The 22,469-nt window shown below is 38.6% G+C and overlaps 1 protein-coding gene across 1 annotated transcript in view; it reads right to left on the bottom strand.

Moving 5' to 3' along the window:
* Nucleotides 1-14,321, bottom strand: part of Shoc1 (shortage in chiasmata 1) — a 78,590-nt gene extending 64,269 nt beyond the window's left edge. The window contains exons 1-3 of the mRNA XM_087897277.1: nucleotides 14,091-14,321; nucleotides 7,908-8,019; nucleotides 6,957-7,038 (exon numbers count right to left, since the gene is read on the bottom strand). Of these exons, the coding sequence (XP_087753403.1) occupies nucleotides 6,957-7,038; nucleotides 7,908-8,019; nucleotides 14,091-14,321 (425 nt within the window). The remainder of the gene's footprint in view (nucleotides 1-6,956; nucleotides 7,039-7,907; nucleotides 8,020-14,090) is intronic.
* Nucleotides 14,322-22,469: the final 8,148 nt, after the last annotated feature.

The following is a 22,469-nucleotide window of genomic DNA, read 5'->3' as shown; positions in this document are numbered from 1 at the left end:
CTCTCCTACGAACAAGAGAGGGCATCAGAAACCCAGGAACAAAACAAAACATCTACCCAACATAGACAAGACCAGATATCAGCACCAAGAACTGATATCTTCCCAAATCCAGATGTCTACACACCAGAATAAAAAACACAACCAATAACAGCTAGGACAGTATGCTTCCATCAGAGCCCAACAACTGCCACAGCAGGCCCTGAGTATGGCAATCTAGCTGAGGCATAAGAGGGACCACAAAACAGCCTTTAAGACTATGACAGAGCTCCTTAAAGAGAAAATGAGCGAGTCCTTAAAGAAGTCATCTACAAATCCAGCCATGCAGAAGGAGCTACAAAGAAAACCCTCCAACCTAAAGAGGTTAAGCACACCTAAAAACACATAAGAAATAAATAATCCCAGACAAGAAAATCAAAAGACAGAAAACACACACATACACACCCCACTGTCTGAATATTTCACCCAAACACAAAAGAATATACCTTCTCAGCACCTCATGGAACTTGCTCCCAAATTGACTGCACATACTGGATATCAACAACAGAAAGAGAATGCTTACAAACTCACGGAAAATGAACAACATCCTACTGAATGAAAAATGGGTCAAGACAGAAATTATGAAACTAAAGGCTTTCTAGAATTGAATGAAAATGAATATACAACATACCAAAACTTAAAGGACATAATGAAGGCAAGTTTAAGAGGCAAGAATTAAGTCCCTAATTATAAAAAATGGAGAGATTTCATACTAGTAACTTAACAGCATGGCTGGAAGCTCTAGGACAAAAGAAATCACACCCCAAAGGAGTAGACAGCAAGAAATAGTCAAACTCTGGGTTTAAAATAAGAAAATAGAAACAAACAAGAAAAAGAAAATACAAAGAATCAATGAAACAAAGTATTGGTGCTTTGAGAAATTCATTAATATTGACAAACCCTTATCCAAATTAATTAAAAGGCAAAGAGAGACTATTCAAATTAACAAAATTAGAAATGAAAAGGGGGACATAACAACAGACACCAAGGAGATTAAAAAAACCATAAGGACATACTTGCAATATAAATCAAAACTATTTGAAGATTTCATCTTATACCTATCAGAATGGCTAAGGTCAATAAAACAAGTGACAGTTCATGTTGGTGAGGATGTGGAGCAAGGGGAACGCTCATCCACTGCTGGCAGGAATGCAAACTTGTACAGTCACTTTGTAAATCAGTGTAGCAGTTTCCTCAGGAAAATTGAATTGATCTACCTCAAGATCCAGCCATACCACTCTTGGGCATATACCTAAAGGACACTTCATCTTCCCACAGAAACAGTTGCTCAGTCATGTTCATTGCTGCCCTATTCATAATAGCCAGAAACTGGAAACCACCTAGATTTCCCTCAACAAATGAATGGATAAGTAAAATACAGTCCATTTACACAATGGAGTATTATTACTCAGCTGTTTATAAAAAATGAAATTCACAGGTAAATGGGTGGAAAAAGTCATTCTGTGTGAGGTAACCCAGACCTAGAAAGACAAATATGTTGGAAGTATTTGCATATATATGTATGAATATTAGATATTAAGTCAATGACAACTAAGCTACAATCTGTAGAACCACAAAGGTTAGGTTTAGAGTAAAGGACTGGGAAGATAGATAGATTTCTCCCAGGAAATGTAAAAGAATAGACAATTGTGGTTGGGTGGGGTGGGGGCTGGAATGGGAGGATGGAGTGGGAAAGGGAAACAGAGGGATGAGGGAGGGAATACAAGGAGAGACAGCTAAAATTAAGGGCAATTTGAGGGGTAGTTTGGAAACAAGCTTCCTAAAATATACATATATTAAGGTGATATAAATGAAATCGCCAACTAATGGAGGAGACAGAGCCCCAGCTGGCTGTCTCTTGTCACCAAATGAAGCTTCCAGTTCCAGGATTGGGGTTACTTATAATTGAGTTGTTAGCCAAAGGGGTCCCATGTGAATCCCCAGACAACCCAGGCTGTTTTCAAGACTATAGGTTGCTCTCCACAAACAGATAGCAAGGTCCCATTTTTGAAGACAACACCTATACCCATTGAAGATGGATAAGTTGGGCTGGCTCCTACATACAACCTTAAAGTCTTTAGTACAGGAAGGTAGTCTGCACACTACCAAAGAAGAAATTGTAAACACCAACCCAGCCACAACTCTATGATCTACAATGGTGCCCTGCCTACCACATATGTCAGTGCAATGATGGTACATGCTTGATGGGGTAACCAACCAATATCTGATTTGACTCAGGTCCCACTTCACAAGATGGAACCCATAGTTGATACTGCTTGGAGGATCACAAGCCTGAACCTAGAGAGCCCAGGGACCCAGGACAAAACCAAATACTACTTCTAAAAACAAAACCAAAAATAAAGCAATAAAGTACCTCCTAATGGCATTCTGTTATATTCATAGATCAGTGCTTTGCTCAGCCATCACTAGAGAAGCTTTCTCCTGCAGCAGTTAGGAACAAATAGAGTCCCACAGACAGACATTAGGCAGAGAGGGAGAGATATTGAAATTAAACAGAATGTCTGCATCAAATCCCTCCCCTCGAAGCTCTGGGAATCCGGTGGAAAAGAAGGCAGAAAGAGTATTAGAGGAGCCAGAGAGGATGGCAGAAACCAAGAAAACAAGGTCCTAAGTCAACACACATGGATGCAGAGACCAAGGCAGCATTCATACAGTCTGCATCATTCTGGAACAGATGGGGTCCTAGAGTTGAGAGAAGTAGACACCGTGCCCTCATCCCTAACCCAGAAGTAATCTCCAATTGATAACCACTTCCAAACGAAAATTTAGTTTGCTCCAAGGGAGTCTCACTAGGGAAACAAACTACTCTCAAGGATAGGCTGCATGCCCAGCAGTAGATGGGCAACAGAAAACAAAGTCAATGGCATCTTTGGAGGTTCATTGTCTTACAGTGTCATGTCAGAGCTTCTCCTTTAAAAAAGGATTTTTAATCTTATTTCCATTATATATATATATATATATATATATGTATGTATGTATGTACTCCATCTCTCCTTTTATACTACACATATATTTACTACACATATAACACACACACACACACACATAATGGCTCCCCATTTGGTGCTTTTTTTATTATTAAGATTTATTTATTTGGGGCTGGAGAGATGGCTCAAAGGTTAAGAGCACTGACTGTTCTTCCAGAGGTCCCAGTCCAGTCCCCACTTCAGTGTTTTAATGGGATCTTAAGTGTGTGAAGAAGTGAGTCTCTGTTTCTTATGCTTTCTCTCAAACTTGTATCCTTCTGTTTCTTTTGTCCAATTCCAACATGCTAGTTTATGTTTTGCCTTATCTTATTATCATCCTTAGAAGCCTGCTTGTTTTCTACTGAGAGACAGAGGCAGATGGATATGGATGGGAGGGGAGAGTGAGTGGAACAGGGAAGAGTAGAGGAAGGAAAACTATAATCAGAATATATTATGTGAAAAAAATCCATTTTCAATAAAAGGGAAAATCATAGAAAAACCTCTCTAAAATTTCTCCTTTATTCTTGAAGAAAATACAAGATACAAGAAGAACCAGTTTAACACTCCCAGATCTGTATGTATTACTCACTGAGAGTATTTGCTTACATGTGGATCTTCATAGACTTCTGAAGCTAGGCCTTTAGCTAGTGTGTTTAAAGAAAAAAGTATCATTGACACAACTGGTGCTTGGTAAAATACCCAGTCAACTCTCTTGACACAAATGACATGATTATCAATTTTTCCTGGTCCTCCTTGTTTCTCCTTTTCCAGCATTATCGCTTTCTTTCCGCTGGAACCTCCTCCTTTGCCTAACCCTTGAATAGCGGAGTTTTTGAGATGTCCTATCAGCACTGTTTCTGCTTTCTTTCATTATCATTCATGAGGGGTACCACTTTACCCACTGTGATTCATTAATTCTTTAAAAATGCTGGATGAGTATCTGCAATGTGCTGACTCTACCCTTGGAACTAGCACTGCACTAGGAAACAGTCTTGTTCTCACAAGTTCATCTCAAGGGAAGATCAGGGGTGAAAAGTGAAGTATACTTAATATCACAAGCCATGCAGGCATCGAGTAGCAGCCCTGACGCTGGTGCGCTTAGAGAACGCAGCTAGTGTTAAGGACCACTGAGGAGCTATTTTAGGAGCTACCTGCACAATGATGGGAAGTGAGCCATAAAAGCCTAAAGCAGGAAACAAGCTTGGTGGATTCTAGGAAAAAGTGGAAGGTCAGAGTAACTGGAATAGAGGCGGCAGACAGGCAGAGAACAAATCATTAAAGACTTTGTAAGACATGGCAAGTACTCAGGATTGTATTCTGTTGGAACACCATTTGTGGGTTATAGTTAGGTTTATGTCTTTTTAAAAATATTTTTAATTGAAATAGAAGTATATCACATCCCCTCCCTTTCCTTCCACTAGTCCCTCTCATGTTCCCAACTCTTAGGTTAATAGGCCCTTTTTCTTTCTTTCCCTTTTCTTTTTTTTTCCAAGACAAGATTTCTCTATTTAACAGTACACTTCTTTCTCTTTGAATATATTTGTTAGACACACACATGCAACATACTGGGTCCATTTTTGTTGTTTCTGTGTCTCAAGGCTAAACACTCTGCACTGGAAAGTTAGTAAGAGGAACTAAGAGTAGGGCGAATTCACAGAAGAAAATAAAGGAGTAAATTCTTATGACATTACAGCATATAAACTTTTCTTACATATAATATTAAGTGCACTCATGACAACAAAAACTAGCCAAGTTGAACAATATGGAAGTCTGAAAGTGGCTGCAAAGGACAGCATCAGGAAAGTGAGAAGACAAGCCAGAGGACACACACCTGAAGGAGGGTTTGTATTCGGAACATACACCAAACACTCAAAAGCAAGCTTTTGTCCCTCTGGTTTCTAGTGAGAAGTCAAAGAAAGGAGAGTAACAGCTTGGACCCCTTCCCTGCTGGACCAGTTTGAAAGTGACAGGACACATGCGCCAAAGGTTTTGTTTCTTTAAGCAGGAGAGGCAATGATTTCCTGCTGATCCCACCCTACAGCTATGTTTGTGCTGTCCTCTAACTCACTAGTACGGCTATAATACAAAGGACAGATGATAAAGAATAGCAAGGATGTGAACAAGCCATGGAGTGCAGCTGATTGGATCACACCTGACCGTTCCACAGTTAAGCAGGAGTTACTGTATGACCCAGTAATCCAATCCTAGATAACTGTTTACACAAAAACAACTATATGAATGTTAACAGTAGAATTACATATAATTGCAAAAAGCAAAAACAACCTTCATGTCCTTTCTAATGAATGGGGTAAGTGAAATGTGATCTATCCATACAGCAGACTATTATTTAGAATAAAAATAAATGAAATCTGGATACAAACCACACACTGCCAAACTGCCCTTGTACTTTATATTCAATGTATGCTTCTCAATATCATTATCCAAACTATTATACTCTGTTCTGCAACCAAGACCCAGGTTTTTAAAAATAAGCTAAAAACTCAACTAGACATTTCTAAAAGGTAGACTAATGGCGAGCTACATGAAAATATGTTAAAGATAATTAGCACCAGGAAAATGTAAATCAAAATTACACATATGTCTCTTCTTAGACAGCCCTTTTCCCACAGCTGCAGCTCTCACTAGGCTGGTGACCGGTCCATCCCCATTACGCCTTCAGGCATGTTTTATTCTCTGACCCAAATATTTAGTGTCAAGGAGGCATCGCCTCAATGCCAAGCCCAAACTCAGTTCCTGCCTTTTTGAGAAGCTTATCTCTCCTACTTATACACCCACAGGCCTACCATGTTAACTGAACAAAGATCCCAGAGAGCCTTAGACCAGCAGGAGGACATCTAGGAACAGGATTTTAAAATGTAGACTCTCAAGCCCAACTCATGCTGGCTGAATCAGAAGTTGCATTTTACCGAGATTCTCAGGAGATTCACATATGCAGGGAACATGAGTCCCTTGTCATCACACCAATGACAGCAGTGAGTAGAGATAAAATGAAGTCAAGTTGCTAGCACTTGAGTCTTCCATCTTCAAATTCACAGTGCAGGGAACTGGATACATGCATTTTTCAGCTTCCTCGCTACTCAAGTGGTAAACATGGCCTATATCATATTCATCATATTCTTAACTTGACTAGTAAAGTGTAGGTGATACAAATAGAACATTTGGGCTCACTTAATCAAGAGTCTAGACACAATTATATGTGATAGGGTTTTTGTTTCTTCTTTTAATTGCAATTAAGAAATATTTAAATTATAAAAATTTGAAAATATGAATAATAACAAAAGTCTGATGCACATTCCGCATGAACTAAGCCATTAATTATCTGGATTAGAACTGAGAAGTGTAGTTTCTGTGCTGACACTATACCGGCATCCTCCCTTCGTGACTGCTCCACATCCTACTTCTGCCGTGTGCTTTTTACGGCGCTTGTGATGATTCCCTTCTAAGTCTCTGCTCCATTTTGTTTCTTGAAGGAATAACTATACCTTTTTTTGTTTTGTATCCTGTATATACACATGAATATGCAAATATATGAAGGATGACTGAACTAATAAACAATATTGATAAACACACTAGAAAATCGTCTTAAGTCTGCATTTTTAATAAAGGAAGTTTAATAATAAGATAAAGAGTTTGCTCAAAAGATTGATATATTGACTAAAAGTATAATACCACTAGTTAATTTCTGTGTATCTTTTGTAACATCAATGAAGAGACTAATAAAGTATGGTAAATGAGGGAAGGACACAAAGAGACTATAAATTATTTCCAACTAACCTCTTCTTTGTGTTTGCCATGAGGGCTTTTTTTTTTTCAGACTAAAGGAGAAACTGTGTGAGAAGGTAAACGGGCTTTTTCCGGTGTCTGTGAACTTACTGTTTGTCTTCTATAGATAAAGGGATTAGGGACACATACTTCTCAGGAAAATCCTCCACACAGAACCTTGTTGTCCACTGTTCCAAGACTGAATTATCTGTCACCTCCGGAACTGAAGCAGCTGAGGCCAAATTGAACAGGCAACGTTAGTTTCTAAAGCATCCTTTTACTCTTAACATAAGAAAGCCAAACATCCATCATTTTCATTATGGAGTTACCTTTACTTGTTCAAACATACACTTACTTTTCCAAAGTGGTATCTGATTTTCATCATTATAATCTGCTTCCCCCGAACTCAATCACAGTCAAGAAAATATCGTCTGAGTATACTAATAACTCCCTCCTTTTCACAGCTTCTCTTTGCTTAACCCTGTCTAACCCAGATAACCCTGTTCAACAGTTCATGCTTTGCTATATAAGGCATTCCTAATTAAGCATTGCTGTATTAAGCATTCCAGTTCATTTTGATGTTCTCTCTTTGAAAGTCCATAATATGGCAAGTATAGCTTTAGTATTTAATCATAGACAGCTCTATATTGAAATTTTATGCATCTATAGATTACTTCTTAGATTAGATTCTTGATTCCTTAAGAAGTGGGACCACATCATATTCTTGCTCCAGAATATGCAACTATGCACCTGCATATTCCACCATGAGTAGTGTCCCAGTCTGAGTGTCTTCTTCCCAACATTGTTACTTCCTCTTGCTATGTCCTCAAGACAAAAAAAAAGGGGGAGGGATCCTTTGGAATATCTTATACAAAAGCACTAATCTCAAGCTTCCTGACCCTTCCTCTGACCCAATCACAATGGGGCTTAAATTTAGACGTGTGGTCTCGAGGGCACACAAACGTTCAGGCTATTGTTCTACAGGGTCTTAGACCACATAAAATTTCCTCACATCGATCTCCTCCTTTTCCTTCTTCAGTCATACGGCCTAATTTTCTTAATTTACTACACTGAAGTAACTTGTATGATATAAAAACATACCTCTTGTCCATGGACTCCTATATTTATCATCAATAAAGTTTTTATCTTGATTTAAACACGGAGGGATCGGAAGAAATAAAGCATCCCTGCAAATCCTTTCTTTAACTGTGTTCTGCATGAAAATGTAAAATCATTTTAGCATACACTATTTATTAATATTCAGAATATTATTGTTATAAGCTGATATAATTTTTCTTTAAAACTGATATATTTGTCATAAAATGTCCAATTAAAGAACCATGTAACTGAGGATAATATAAGCAACTTGTCTCACAAATATTTTTCTATGATACACTAAAATATATGTGTGCTTGACCAAAAAAAGTATTACATCACTTAGTAATAGATAGATTTTCACTATCTCAGAATAAGTGGTATAAAAGATCATTTAAACTGATCTATATAAAGTGAGGATCAAAGATACATGGAAACAGGAAAAAAGCTTGATTAGTACTTCATTTAAAAAAGCAAGTAATAAGAAATAATTTACGTCTAATAAATTTTGTTTACAATTACTTCTGAGGTAAGTTTTCATAACCTGTATTTGATGACACAGAAGGCATAACTTCTTCTTTGGTCAGAAAGGAGCTAATTTGTGAGAACGTGAATTAGGAAAACATCTCTGAGTCTTTGGATATTCAGATCATTTTTTTTATTGTCTGCTAAGCAATTTTACTTTGCCAGATCTTTAGATTGTTACTTGAGTAGCTCTTAATACACTTTAATCAACTTTATAGAGTCTCACACCTTCTGCAAGAGCTGACATTTCTCAGCCTCACACCATGGAGTGCAATACACCAGCATTAATAAGTAATCATGAGTTAAGAAAATATCTTTGAGGTCTCACGAGTATCTGCATTTTTGCAAGTAATCCAAACATGTTATAGCTACATATTTATGTCTCTCAGTTATGAGAGAATAAATAAAACCTGAAGATGACTACATATATATTTTTTAATCTCATAAAGTGTAACCGAGTTTTAGTTTACTGCAATATTTTTGTACTGGTCGATGGGGAAGGTTAATGTAATAATGGAAATGAAATTTTAACTTGTCATTTAAGGTCAGAAGAACAATGAACTATTACATAATCTCTATCTCCTGCAATACATTTATTAACAATATACCTGGACTTGAAATTCCTCTCTGACATCTTTTCAAGATACTTCGCTTCTCTTGACATTATTTTGCTAATGGTGAATCTGTAAAACCTGTATTTGATGTGTGGGTACTTACACTGAACAAATGACATAATCCACTAGACGGACAAAGTATCTGATTCATCAAGACACACTGTTACTGTCACACTAACAATGACTCGGATTACTTTTGTACCCATTTTTTTTTATGTGTGTATTCTTTTCTTTTTGGGGGATGGGGAACCACTATTCAGTCCCGGGTGGCTTGAAACTTATCTTGCTGTTTAGTTTTCCAAGCACTGCGATTACAGGCATGTGCCACCATTTCCCATGTCTCTTAAAGGAAGACCACTTCAGAATGTTAGTAAACACCCTCAAAACTTGTAAAAGTCTCGTTCTCTTTTTTTCTTTTAAAAGTGTGTAGCCCAGGCTGGCCTCGAACTTGTGATCCTCCTGCCTCTGCCCCCTTCAGCAAATCCTACCAGCATGTGCCACCACAACCAGCAAAAGTCTCATTCTTTTCTTCAGGTAGTTTCAGACTTATTTTGCTATTCAATTATTTAATTCAAAAGTCCCTTACAAAAGTGGACTTTTAAAGAAACATTAAAAATTGAAACTAAGGTGTTACGCCTTTAATTCCAGCACTAGGGAGGCAGAGGTGGGTGGATCTCTGTGAGTTTGAGTTTAGCCTGGTCTACAAAGTGAGTTTCAGGGCAGCCAGGACTACACAAAGAGACCCTGACTTGAAAAACAAAAACAAACAACACAAAAATGTTGAAACTAGGGCTGGTGAGATGACTCAGAGATTGAAGACACTTATCACCAATGCTGATGACCTGAGTTTGATCCTCAGGATCCACACAGCAGAAAGACAGAATCAACTCTTGCATGTTTTCCTCTCAACCTCTTCATGCACTATGGCAAGAATATGCATACACACAGACACACAGATACATATACACAATGAGTATTTAATTGCTATAAAAACCTAAAGTAATTTTAATGACTCTGAAAGCAACTAAAGATTAACCTGTGGATTACTGAAAATTATCATATACTAGATACACATAACATGTTTTCAAGAATAATTCTTAGTAAATGGATAGAAGGCAGTAACATCATACCTCATGTAAATAGTCTACTGCATAATATTTGAATGCCGAAAACATAGCTCTTCCCTTCAAAGACACACAGAGTTCACTATCTAGAAATAAAAAAATTAATAAACGTTGGAAAAATAGCAAAGCTGAGAAGAAATCTCTCTTAACCACAAATCTTTGGTTCACTTATTTTTCAAAAGGCCCTAAATTATAAAAGTAAAGTATAAAATAACATTTATTTTTGTGGTTGAAAATCTAATATGAAAATAATGTGTGTTATTATACATTTTTCTATATTTTCTCTTGTAATTTAATTCATACAAGCTGGTTCAAGTATGTTTAATATAATTTAGTTGAAAGGAAACTGGAGTAAGTGGCAAAGACTGACACGATATTTTATCTAGGGTTATTATGCTTCGCAAATGATTTCAAAATTAAATAACCAAGGCCAAAACTCTGTAATGAAGAAGTAGAGGGCTGGAAAGATGACTCAGCAGTTAATGGCACTGACTGCTCTTGCCAAAGACCCAGGTTTGAGTACCAGCACCCACCTATCAATACTGTCTGTGACTCCAATTCCAAAGGACCTGAAGCCCTCTTTTGACCTCCAAAGGCGCCGGTGCACAGACAGGCACTTGGGCAAAACACCTATACACATAAAAAGAAAATAAATAAATCTTTAAAAAGTAATAATATAGTGGAGGCACTAAAAGTTTTCTTAAAACCTATTTAAAAACGAAATAGAGTAAGACTTGGGAAATTATCTGCTCTCTTACTTAGAAAATAAAAGGCTTGAAGCTAGAATTTTCTAATTGCTAGTTCATCCAGGATAAAGCAACTATGGTATGATAAAGCTATCAGGGCCACAGACTATTGGAAATTCAACAAATCTACTGAATAAAATAATAAGCAATTAGAACAATTAATTAGGCCAGGATGATTCCCACATTGAGAATTCAAGGAATTATGCCTCAGAAGTTACTCTGTGTATCAAATAGTTAATAATTTTGCCATCTAAAACATCTGGAAGGAGTGGGATGTTGTGATGCATGCCTCTAATCTAAGCACCAAGGAGGAAGAAGATGGATTTAGAGTTAAAGCCAGTTTGAGTTATACAGTGAGGCCCTCTCTGAATAAAGTATGTGGGATGCTGAGATAGCTCAGTAGTCAAGGACTTGACCAGCATGCTCAAGGCTCTGGGCTCAAGCCCTACCCTTGCAAAAAGCAACAAAACAGTCTCAAGAAATCCAGATGTCAATCAGATGTTTCAAATAATGGCTTATTAAAAGCGTTTTATTGAATTAAGTACATATTATAATACAAATGCTCTTGGCCTAGTGTGGTAGCTTGCGTGTTTTTGGCCCCCATAAACTCATAGCGAGTTGCACTATTAGGAGGTGTGGCCTTGTTGGAGGAGGCTGGATGACACACACCTTTAATCCAGACCTCGAGGCTGGAGGGTCCCACCTTCCGCTGGAAGTGTGTCATTATGGGGGTGAGCTTTGAGTTCTCTTCCTCAAGCTTCACTCAGTGGGACAGTCAGTCAACTTCCTGCTGCCTGCACGATGTAGGATACTTGGCTATTTCTCCAGCACCATGCTTGCCTGGATGCCACCATGCTCCCTACCATGATGGACTGAACCTCTGAACTGTAAGTGAGCCACCACAATTAAATATTTCCTTTATAAGAGCGGCTGTGGCCACGGTGTCTCTTCACAGCAATAAAAACCTAACTAAGACACCTAGTGTAATTATTATTTAATTTTTTGTGGTTTGCCTGTTATCTTATGTAATATGACATTCTGAAGTCTGAAAAGCTGAAGATATAGCCTGGGCAGTGGTGGCACATGCCTTAATCTCAGCACATGGAAGGCAGAGGCAGACAGACCTCTGAGTTTTAAGTCTGGTCTATAGAGTGAGTTCCAGGACAGTCAGGGCTATAGAGAGAAACCCCGCCTCAAAAAACCAAAAAAACGAAGAGAGAGAGAGAGAGAGAGAGAGACCTGAAGATACCATCTATTGGAGAGGGCTATAATATATCCCTGTTTTCAGTTATCATCAGGTGAATATTCTTCTTGTAAACTTTTTGTTACATTTTTATTTATTGTGTGTGCGCGTGCATGCACAACTGTGTCACTGTCCGTGTAGAAGTTAAGGGACAACTTGTGGGGTTCTATTCTCTCCTTCTACCATGAGGGTCCTAGGCATCAAACTTAGATCTTCAGGCCTGCTGGCAGGCCTTTACCCATCTCACTGGCCCAAAGAGAACATCCTTAACTATTCAACTTGCTGAAAAACTTAAAAACAAACTTCTAACATAACCCACAGCACAATTATTTTAATTAATAACATAGAAGTTTTTAGATATTATTCAATTAAACTGAGCAGATGCACAACCCAGATTGACAGAGTCTTAAATATCAGTAAGTATGGTGCCAGTTAGGTGCTGCACCCACTCTAATGCCAACATGACATTTTTTAGGCTGATAATTATCTCTAAGAATATTTATAATCATTACACCTCTATGCCTTTCCATACATTATAGTCTGTGAAGCAAACACTGATCCTAGAATTTTCATTTCCTTTTTAAAATTTGCTTTATGTGTACAAGTGTTTTGTCTGCAATGTGTGTCTGTACACCACAATGTGTGTGCCTGGTGCCCTTGAATGTCCTGGGATGGGGCTACCGATGCTGAGAGCTGCCATTTAAGAACTGGGAACCAAACCCAGTTCCTCTGAAAGGGCAGCCAGTGCTCTTAACCACTGAGTCATGGCTCTAGTCCCAAATTTTTCATATCTTAAAGTTACATTTTCTCAGAAAATCATGACTGTATATCACTATATAAGTGAACTGAAAGACTTAAAACAAAAAAGAAAAGGAAAAAAAGAAAAAAACCCACAACTCTTAGTTTACCCACTCAGTTTGTGGTTTGCATTTATTTTCAATTTTCTGTCCTTACTTGTAATACCTTGCATCTCCATCAGCTTTAGAGGCACCATTCTCATCAACTATTTTGGAGACAGTGGTTTTTGTATTGGCATCAACCATTGACATTCACACTCTGAAGTATTTACTATACGGCACATGCCATTCACGAGCAGAACTGCACCTGCCAAGTCTACTGTGCTGAGTAACAGCTCTCTGAACCCACCTTAGTGTGTTGGGTGGATGGGGCAAAAAGATAAGTTGGCTTTATATTTAAAGGCCAATCAAACACACACACAAGCATAATCACAGTCAAGATTAATTTTTTCTGGTTTGTTTTCATTGATTTTTGAGACAAGGTCACACTTCGGTGGGCCTCAAATTCCCAAAGAATCTGCCTGAGAGCTGGGATTAAAGCTGTGTGTCATCACACCGGCCAGAAGTATTTTTTTTTTAAAGATTTACTTGTAAATTGTAGTAATTTCCCAGGTTTATTTTTAAATCTACTTCTAAAGATTTCCCTTCCTCTCGGAATGGTTCAAAATGGAAATATACACAATAATTAGGACAGGATTTTGAACACAAAGCTGGGGTAGTTTTACCAATATTGCACCCAAGGTAAGAAGCGTGTGAATCTTTGAGACACATCTTCTCCCGTTACATGAAGGCATTCTCGAATTTTCTCCCCTTCCATACTCCTTTCCATTCCTTTCCATAACCTCGTAAGAACCTCCCCCCACGCTGGGGGGGGGGAGGGTCTGTAAAATTTGTAAAAGAGGCATTTTGTTTACTTTCTTATAGCCTATGCAACTAGCTGAGTGGAAACCCACCGGCCTGTCAGGCCCAGGAATCCCTGTGACCCCGAATGAGGCAGGGCAGAAGCTGAGTTCGAGATCTCGTCCCTGCTCGGCTACATTAACCACGCCTCAGAAATGGGCTTTCTGGAGAACTCTGAGCTGCCATACTTCAATCTCGTGGAAGCTTTCCTTACCCTCAGCTGGAGCAGGCTCTTCTCACACGAGGTAACATCTCCCGCTTTGGAGTCCCCGCCCATGGGCTACGTGACCTCGGATGGCGGCTGAACGCTACACTCCCATTGGTCAGGCCAGACTCCGCCCTCTGGTTTGGTTCATCAATTGCCCGGATGTGAGAGTCCAGGACATTCTGCTTGTCGTTCCTAGAGCCGAAGCCTCTTCTCACCTTGGTAGCCTGGGTGAGGTGTGACGTTTGTGAGGTGTGACAGGCCATGGCGGCCGGAAGTCAGGAAGAGCGGAGTCTAGACTTATTCTTAGCCGGGCTACCATGTTATTTGCTAAAGTCTCCAGAAGCAACGCATGGCCAGTAGCTTTTCCGCAGGTAACTTTTAAGAGCAGTTAGCAATCAAATGGCTTCAGGGAAAGACAGAAGGCAAACGGGAGGAGGCAGACATAGGTGTGAGGCCAGGTGGTTGTGCAGAACCGGAGGAAGAACATCTGAGGTGGGGCGGAAAATATGCTTTGAATGGGAATGTGTGGGTTTTATATCTTGATGGATGGCCACTCCCTCGCACATTCTAACGTAGAATGACTAGGCCTCCCCTGATAATGAACAGCCCATTCCTTTGTGTTTCTTAACTTCAGCTTTCTTTTTCATGGCACAGCTTGGCACTGAGCTTCTTCCCAGGAGATTGCATGAAGTAATGTATATTTATTTATTTTACTAATTCATCTCTTTCTTTCTAGTTAATATTTGAGGTGCTTATTGTGAAATATCAGTGAGATAAGTAATTTCCTTAAGTCTCTTACGCCATTCTATTTTGTACAGGTTTGTGCAGCGTGTTTCAATAGTATGGGTTATCATTTAGCAGCAATTTTATAGGTGTTCACCTACCAGGGGGATACATTATTTTGCATTCTTCTACACATTTCATTAAAATCAAAATGATGCAAGTTTGCTAATTATAAATGTATATGGATTCAACTAGAACCAGTAAAATCATTCAAAGACATGTATATGCAGAAGAAGTCACCGTCATTTTTGTCCTGACTCCCAGGTTAAGGTAATAATTACTAAAATCTGGTCCAGAGAAATGGCTTAGCAAGTTAAGGTGCTCGCCACCAAGGCTGACGTCCCGAGTTCAATTCCTAAAACCCACAAGGTGTAGGAGAGACCGGACTCCCACAAGTTGTCTGTCCTCTGACCTCTATACACTGGCTGGGGCAGGCATGCCGCTCCCCTTAGGCACAAAATAACTTTAAGAAAATCTAGATTCTGTCTTTTGATACTTTGCATGTCATTACAGATCTAAGCAGGTGAGCACATACAAAGTTGGTTGGCCAGAAATATAAAAAATGGACAGCTTACATTTGCCGCTAAATAATTCATGAAGAGCCTTCCAGATCAACATCCATCCATCTAACTCATCTTTAAAACAAAAACAGCTAAATAACGAGATATCTCACAATAGCTTTGTGTCATTTATTCAGATATCTAGAAACTAATGATTGCTTCCAGGATTTCTCCTGAACAAAGAATGGCACAGTGAAATTCTTAGATAGCTGCTCTTGAGTAATTTCTATGGAATTTTTTTTTATTTGCTGTCTCAAGCCATGTGAGTGTTTCAACTGTGATAGATACTTCTCGTTTATCTTCCAAAAATTTGTAGCACTTTATATGAGCAGTGCCAAGAGGGATCATTTTCCTGAATACGCAGTAGTACTGAATATATTGCTCTTCAGAAAAATTTGACAATATAACATAGCAAGTACTTTTTATCTATTTGATAATTGAATACTGTTGAGGTGTTTATGAGTCCTTTAGCATTCTTCTTATACAAATCACCTATTATATGTGTTTGTACATATGTATTAATGTAATTTTTCTGTTGGGTAGGTTGTCTTTTTAAAAATCTGGGGCCTGTAGTGAGTCAGACTACCACAGCAGGGAGTGTGTGGCTATAGCAAGGTTTTTCGTTTCGCTGAAGCTGGGAGAGGAAGGGACTAGACTGGAGAACCAACATCCCTACTAAGGTTATATCTAGATAAGTATATCAGTTGAAATAAGATCTTGTGGTATAAATAACAGGACATTTAAAGTAATAGTAAAAGTCCAGAGATAAGGCGTTCTGGATTGATAGGACAGTTCTGCCCACCCCAGCTCCTGGCGACATCATTCTGTCTCATTGCTCTGACAGATCTTTTGTGGTCTTTATCCTCCTGGTCTCAGCCAGTGTTTAGAAGTTAGCACAATAGAGGAAAGAATGAAGTAGAGGCTAAAGTATCCCTGTTTCTTTGTGTGTCTCCAGTTAGGTTGTGAAATACGATATTCATATACAAAAATACATAAGACAATGTGTAATTTTAAAAATATGTTAAGAAACATCCATGAAATCTCTGCACCAGTCACAGCACAGAACACGGTAAGACATTCAAAAGCCCGGTATTTCCCTGTGTAATGACAGCTCTTCCTTAGAAGAGCTCTCTCTACCTAGAAATTACTGTAATCCTGACTTGATACTAATCATTGCCTTGCTTTTCTTCAGAATGTTCTGCCCAAGTCTAAATGACAGCTTGCCTGTTTTTAAACTTTGCTTTGGGTTATTTTGGGTCTTCATTCTCCTACTCAGTGGGTATTGTTGAATGTACCCATGTTGATTTACTTTCACTGCTGAATAATGTTCTACAAATATACCTCATTTTCTTTACCCATTCCACTGCAGATGGCTACTGTAGTTGGGATCCAAAACGTCTTTCAGAAGCCCATGTGTTGGTCCCTAGCACTTGGCACTACTGGAAGGCGATAGATATAATCTTTTAGAAATGGGGCCTAACGGATGAAAATTAGAGTCATATCCTTAGTAGCAGTGTTGGGACCCTAGTCAATCTCTTCCTCTTCCAGCAATGACATGAAAACTTTAACCATAAACTCCCTGTTGTGATACCCTGCTTCACCACAGGCTTAAGTTACTCTGTGCCACTGACCATGGACAACAACATTCAAGACAAAAGCCAAAATTGACAGCCCAACCTCCCATTTTCCTACCCCTCTCCCTTATCCCTCCCCCCCTTTCTCCCTCTTTCTTCTGCCACTACCCTCACCTTTAGGATAAAGTTCTACTATGTAGCCCAGGCTTGCCTCAACTCATGACTCCCCTGCCTCAGTCGTCACATTTATTATAAGTCAGGACTATAACAGATTACATTCCCATTGATATACTTGTATGTGTACCCTAGTATACTTGTACTTTTCTCTAGACTATGTATTTAGGAATTTTTTCTGAATTTGTTCATAAATGTCAGCATGTTTTCAGAAGTGACAGTTCTCGTTACTCTATACCTGTACTAACTTTAATAATTTCATGCTTACAAAACTTTGAGAAGTTGGTAAACATCCAGTTGTCTTTTGAGGAAGGTTTTCGTCAGCTACCACATGGTACTAATGCCCACATCTCACTGGTTAACTCCTAGACACATGGCCACATGTTACTGTAATAAAAAACTAGAATATATAGTGTTTATGCCAGACAGTTGCATGCATAGTTACAACTTAGTGATTCTATTACTATAAGAAAGAGAGACCAGGTGTTGGGAAATTATATAGTAATTTCTGCCACACTAATAATAAAAAGCTTTTAAATGCTGAGCTTTATTTAGGACTTGTTATATTGTAAATTCTATTCTAATCACTTGGCCACACTTTAGTACTAGATAAGATATGATATGCCCCAGTTCATAAATAAGAAAACTGGGGCATTGAATGCTTCAGTATCTTAATCAAGACTAGCCAGAAAATATGATACCGAGTTTTAAACCCAAGTAGTCTGGCTTTAGCATCCGTCTTAATCAAGCCACACATTAAAAAAAGGAATGTTTGCTTTCAATCTGTTGCGTGTCCAACAGATACTTTCTCTCTATACTTCATAAATTACTGTGGATGATTTTCTTAATCTATCTCCAGGAAAATTTACCTTACCTAAATCACCTTTTCCTTCTACTGTGAACGTTATAACTCGATCATTATTTTTAAAATTTTGCAACACTAGAGTAGTTACTTTTCTTTCACTTTTCAGTGTGTTTGTATGGACATTATGTGACTGCAGGTGCCTCTCGATTTTGGAGGTCTTGGATCCTCCTCTAGTTAGAATTACAGCCAATTGTAAGCTGCCTGATGTAGGTGCTGGAAATTGAATCATGTTTTCTGAAAGAACCATACACATCTTAACCATGGTACTGTCTCTCTAACCTGAACAATTATGGTTCTCTGTAAATGCTAGTTCGTCATTTTTATACCATTATTATTCCATAAAACAAGTTGAAATACATACTTGAAATAAACTAAGCTGAAGAGTCATCCTGAAAGGGGGAAGGGAGAAAAATCAGTTGTGATGATACAAGGTTCACTGATCCATTCACACACTCTGGTACCGTGGCCATGATGGAAATGTTTAACGTTTATTAAAAACATACTTGACACCAGGCACTGACGATGCCGAGAAAGAAAGACGTTACAAATCCTTGACTAAAGTGGCCTTTTTAACATCCCTTCAGATAAGTCTAAGCATCGCTGCCAGGATACTATTTTAATATAACTAATGCAGGATTCCACCACTACACTCAAGCTCTCAAATCTTAGTCACCTACAGCATATAGTCCGAAATCCTGAGCCTAGAACCTCCCTAGTTACTAGGGAACTTTAAGCACTGGCCATTCTCTGAACATTTCTCAGATTCTCCTCCTCTCCAGTCTATTGGCCAGTGCTTTTTTTCACAATAATAACTGTTTTGCTTCTGTCTGCCTCACCCACAGACCACAATCTTCCTTAGATCATGGTTCATGGACCATGCCTTAATTATCTTTATAATCACCCAGTGCAATCCTGAAATGAAAATTTATTTCTTCTGGAAACCCTTTTGAAATAGCAAATAAACCATGTATGCATTTCTGTTAAGTGCAGGTTCTTAGTGTCATTGCAGGGATGTTAATATGTATAAAACGCTCCACAGGCATGAGCACATGCTTGCTAAGTGAGCATGGCATGAATGTAGCAATTAGTCATCTGGAGACAGAATTGCCTATCAGCTCAAACCAGATCATGCAGAAAATCTGGATATATGGAATGAAAAGAGTGTTTCATAAGTGTGTTACATAACTTATTGTCTTGTGAGAACTAATTTATAGGTGTGGCCTCTCGTGCTATCTTTTGATCATCCTGAAGGAACTGTTTTGCATCCGTAGACCGAGAAGAAATACTTTAGCACAACATAGCATAGATAATTACTGCTGAAAGAGAGCTGAGACTGTAGCAGTATTAGCATAAAGGAAACTGCAGGTGCGGAAGAGAAACCAACATTCCACATGGGGGTACTTACCTTTTCATCAAATGCAAGAAAGCATGCATTTCTTAGCCCGTTCTGCAGCATTCACCTTTGCATACATGAATACCTTCTCTCACATGTTCAACTCCTCATTTTATAGATTATGAGCCATCCCACATAATGTGAACCTTTTATATACATTGAAGAATCCATGAAAGCTTAGATTCTGACGGGGATAGAATCTTTACCCATATATTGGACTTGAATGTGTAACTCTAGAGAATATTGGCTGCAATAAATAAAAATAATCATATCACTATTTCCTTGGTGATTTAACATTTCCTTCCTTGATTAACATTCCCTTAAAACGCCTCATACTTTGTTGCCTAACAAAATTAAGGATTTCCCAAACTTACATAGATATAGTACACAAGTCTTCTGTCCAGTAAGTTATCATCATTCTCTCACAGATTCATTCATCAATTATTTTTATTACATTTATTTATTCATTTGGTGTATGAGCGTGGGGGGCACTTGTATGGAGGTCAGCAGACAACTTGAGGGGAGTCATTCTTTCCTTATACTCTCTGTGTCCCAGGTATTGAACAAAGGTCCTCAGGCTTGGCAGCAAGTGAGCCATCTTCCTGGCCCTTGTAAGTTATTTTAAGCAAGGAACTATGCTAATTGGCAAGAGCTGTCAAGTGTCTAGGGAACTAGCAGCTTTACCTAAAGACCTATCACTCCCTCAGGAAATTAGTGTCATAAGAGTATGGAAGTATAGCAAGGGAATAATGACTTATTGTCCCAACAGGTAAGTTGTAGAGACACAAACAAATAATTGATTAAATGACGAATATCGCATACGATTAACCATACCTCTGGGAATTCTAGCCATTTAGGACACAAAACTGTAACAGTACCACTGTGTACCTAATAAAAAGTGAGTCAGCTATAAAGAAAACAAATTGCTAGACTTATACATCTGTCTGTCTGTTTCTCGTCTTCTGTCTGTCTGTCTGTCTGTCTATCTATCATCTATCTTTTTTGAGACAGAGTCTCTCTGTAGCTTTGACTCTCCTGGAATTTGCAATATAGAAATGAACTATATTGCCTGCCTCTGCCTCCCTAGCGCTGGGTTTAAAGTCATTCACCACCACCAGTTAGACTTCTAAATTTAACTGAGTGAGATGAGGCATACCTATAATCCCAGCATTCAGGAAGCTGAGGCAGAAGACGACAAGTCCAAGGATAGCCCAGAGTATACAGACAAGAGCCTGTCTCAAAGATAATCAGGGGCTGGAGAGATGGTTCAGCTGTTATTCTTACAGAGGACTTGAGTTCTGTTCTCAGCAGCCACATGGTGACTACAGTCCTCTGTAACTCTACTTTCAGGGAATCCAACAGGCAACAAGCATGGAGGTCTCTGACCTCCACAGCCAACAAGCATACATGTGACATACATAGTTACATGTAAGTAAAACACTCATATGCATCAAAAATAATAAATTGAAAATATTTTTAAAATAGCAAGAGTTATTTCTAGTTAAACTTGGAATTCTGAAAATATTATTTATTTTTATTTTCTGTGAATAGCTGTTTTGCCTGCAGGTATGTCTGTTCCACGTGCATGCAGAGGAGGCCAGCTGTCCAATTCCCTGGAACTAGAGTTGCAGACAGTGGTGAACTGCCATGTATGTGATGGGAACTGAATCCTAATCCTCTCCAAGAGTAGCAAGTGCTGAGCCATCTCTTTAGCTCCTAACTTGGAAGTTTAAACTAGAATAAATTATAGCAAATGCTTCCAATATCCAGAGTAGCCTATATATATCTGTAAAATATGGGAAGCGTATTATATTTTTTCTCTCCTCCCCTAAGTCTTAGTTTTGTTTGAGGTTTCCTTGACTGCTGCGTTGTGTTTTAAAATGGAGGTGATGAGACACTGTGCCACATTTGGAAAGATGACATTGCATTAATAATTCTGTATGCAGGAGAGATAATTTTGTGAAAAGCTGAGTATAGTCCTTTCTCTAAGAATGAAAAGATCTTATAAAGCAATTTTTTATCTCTTTACATAATTGTTTGTTTTTGTGGTAATGGCTCATGTTGGAGCCTAGGCTAGCCTAGAAATCATAGTATGGCTGATTTGGTTCCAAATTCATGGCAAACTTCCTGCCTCGGCCATGTGAATGCTGGAGTTTCAAGTGTTAAGTCACCAAGCTTGGCTTTTATCCCATTATATTTTAATTTAGGACCATCCTTGGACTTAAGAATATAAATTAACAAATAATTATTGTACACCTACTGTATATTCCTCACGTACAAACTTAATAGGAAGTTAGGCAACTAGTCCTAACAGAAGTGCAGAAAAATAGTAAAACCATACAGTCAGGCTCATTTGCTTCACTACCACTATATATGCTTTAGCAAGGCCTTCCCTGTCAAGTATCAGAGTTCATCAATCCATCTATTATAGAGGGAAAAAATAGTGTTAATATATACCAGCATTGTTGTGGGTCAGAAATACTTTCAAATAAGACACTACATATCTGTACTTCTAAATCTTCCCCTAACACACCAAATAATTGACACCAGTGGTTCTCAATTGGAAGTAACTTTGTCCACTAAAAAAGCATTTGGAGCTGGGCAGTGGTGGCACACACCTTTAATCCCAGCACTTGGGAGGCAGAGGCAGGCGAATCTCTGTGAGTTCGAGGCCAGCCTGATCTACAGAACAAGTTCTAGGACAGGCTCCAAAGCTACACAGAAACCCTGTCTCAAACCTCCCCTCCCCCCCAAAAAACATTTGGAGACAATATTTTCTTGTTAACTTTGGGGTTCTGACTGGCATCTAATATCTAAATGACAGAAATGCTGCTAATAGAGCACCTTCGGTCTCACCTCACTGCTCCCATGATATCCGCAGTGCCAACAGTCAGATCTGGATCTGAATGTCTCCCCAACTCTTCTGCTCATAGACACATGACACCTACCTCCTTCTCTGCCTTTATATTCTACTTAAGGGGAAAATAGAAATGTATTTCTTCACTTTTCCTCAAAATATTTATCTAGACTCATTAGACATGATCTTTCTGTGGCTGAGTACC

Source organism: Myodes glareolus, chromosome 16 (assembly GCF_982192425.1).
Source record: "Myodes glareolus chromosome 16, mMyoGla1.1, whole genome shotgun sequence".
In the NCBI taxonomy this organism is placed as follows: domain Eukaryota; kingdom Metazoa; phylum Chordata; class Mammalia; order Rodentia; family Cricetidae; genus Myodes; species Myodes glareolus.
This window is presented reverse-complemented; position numbering and strand designations above follow the sequence as displayed.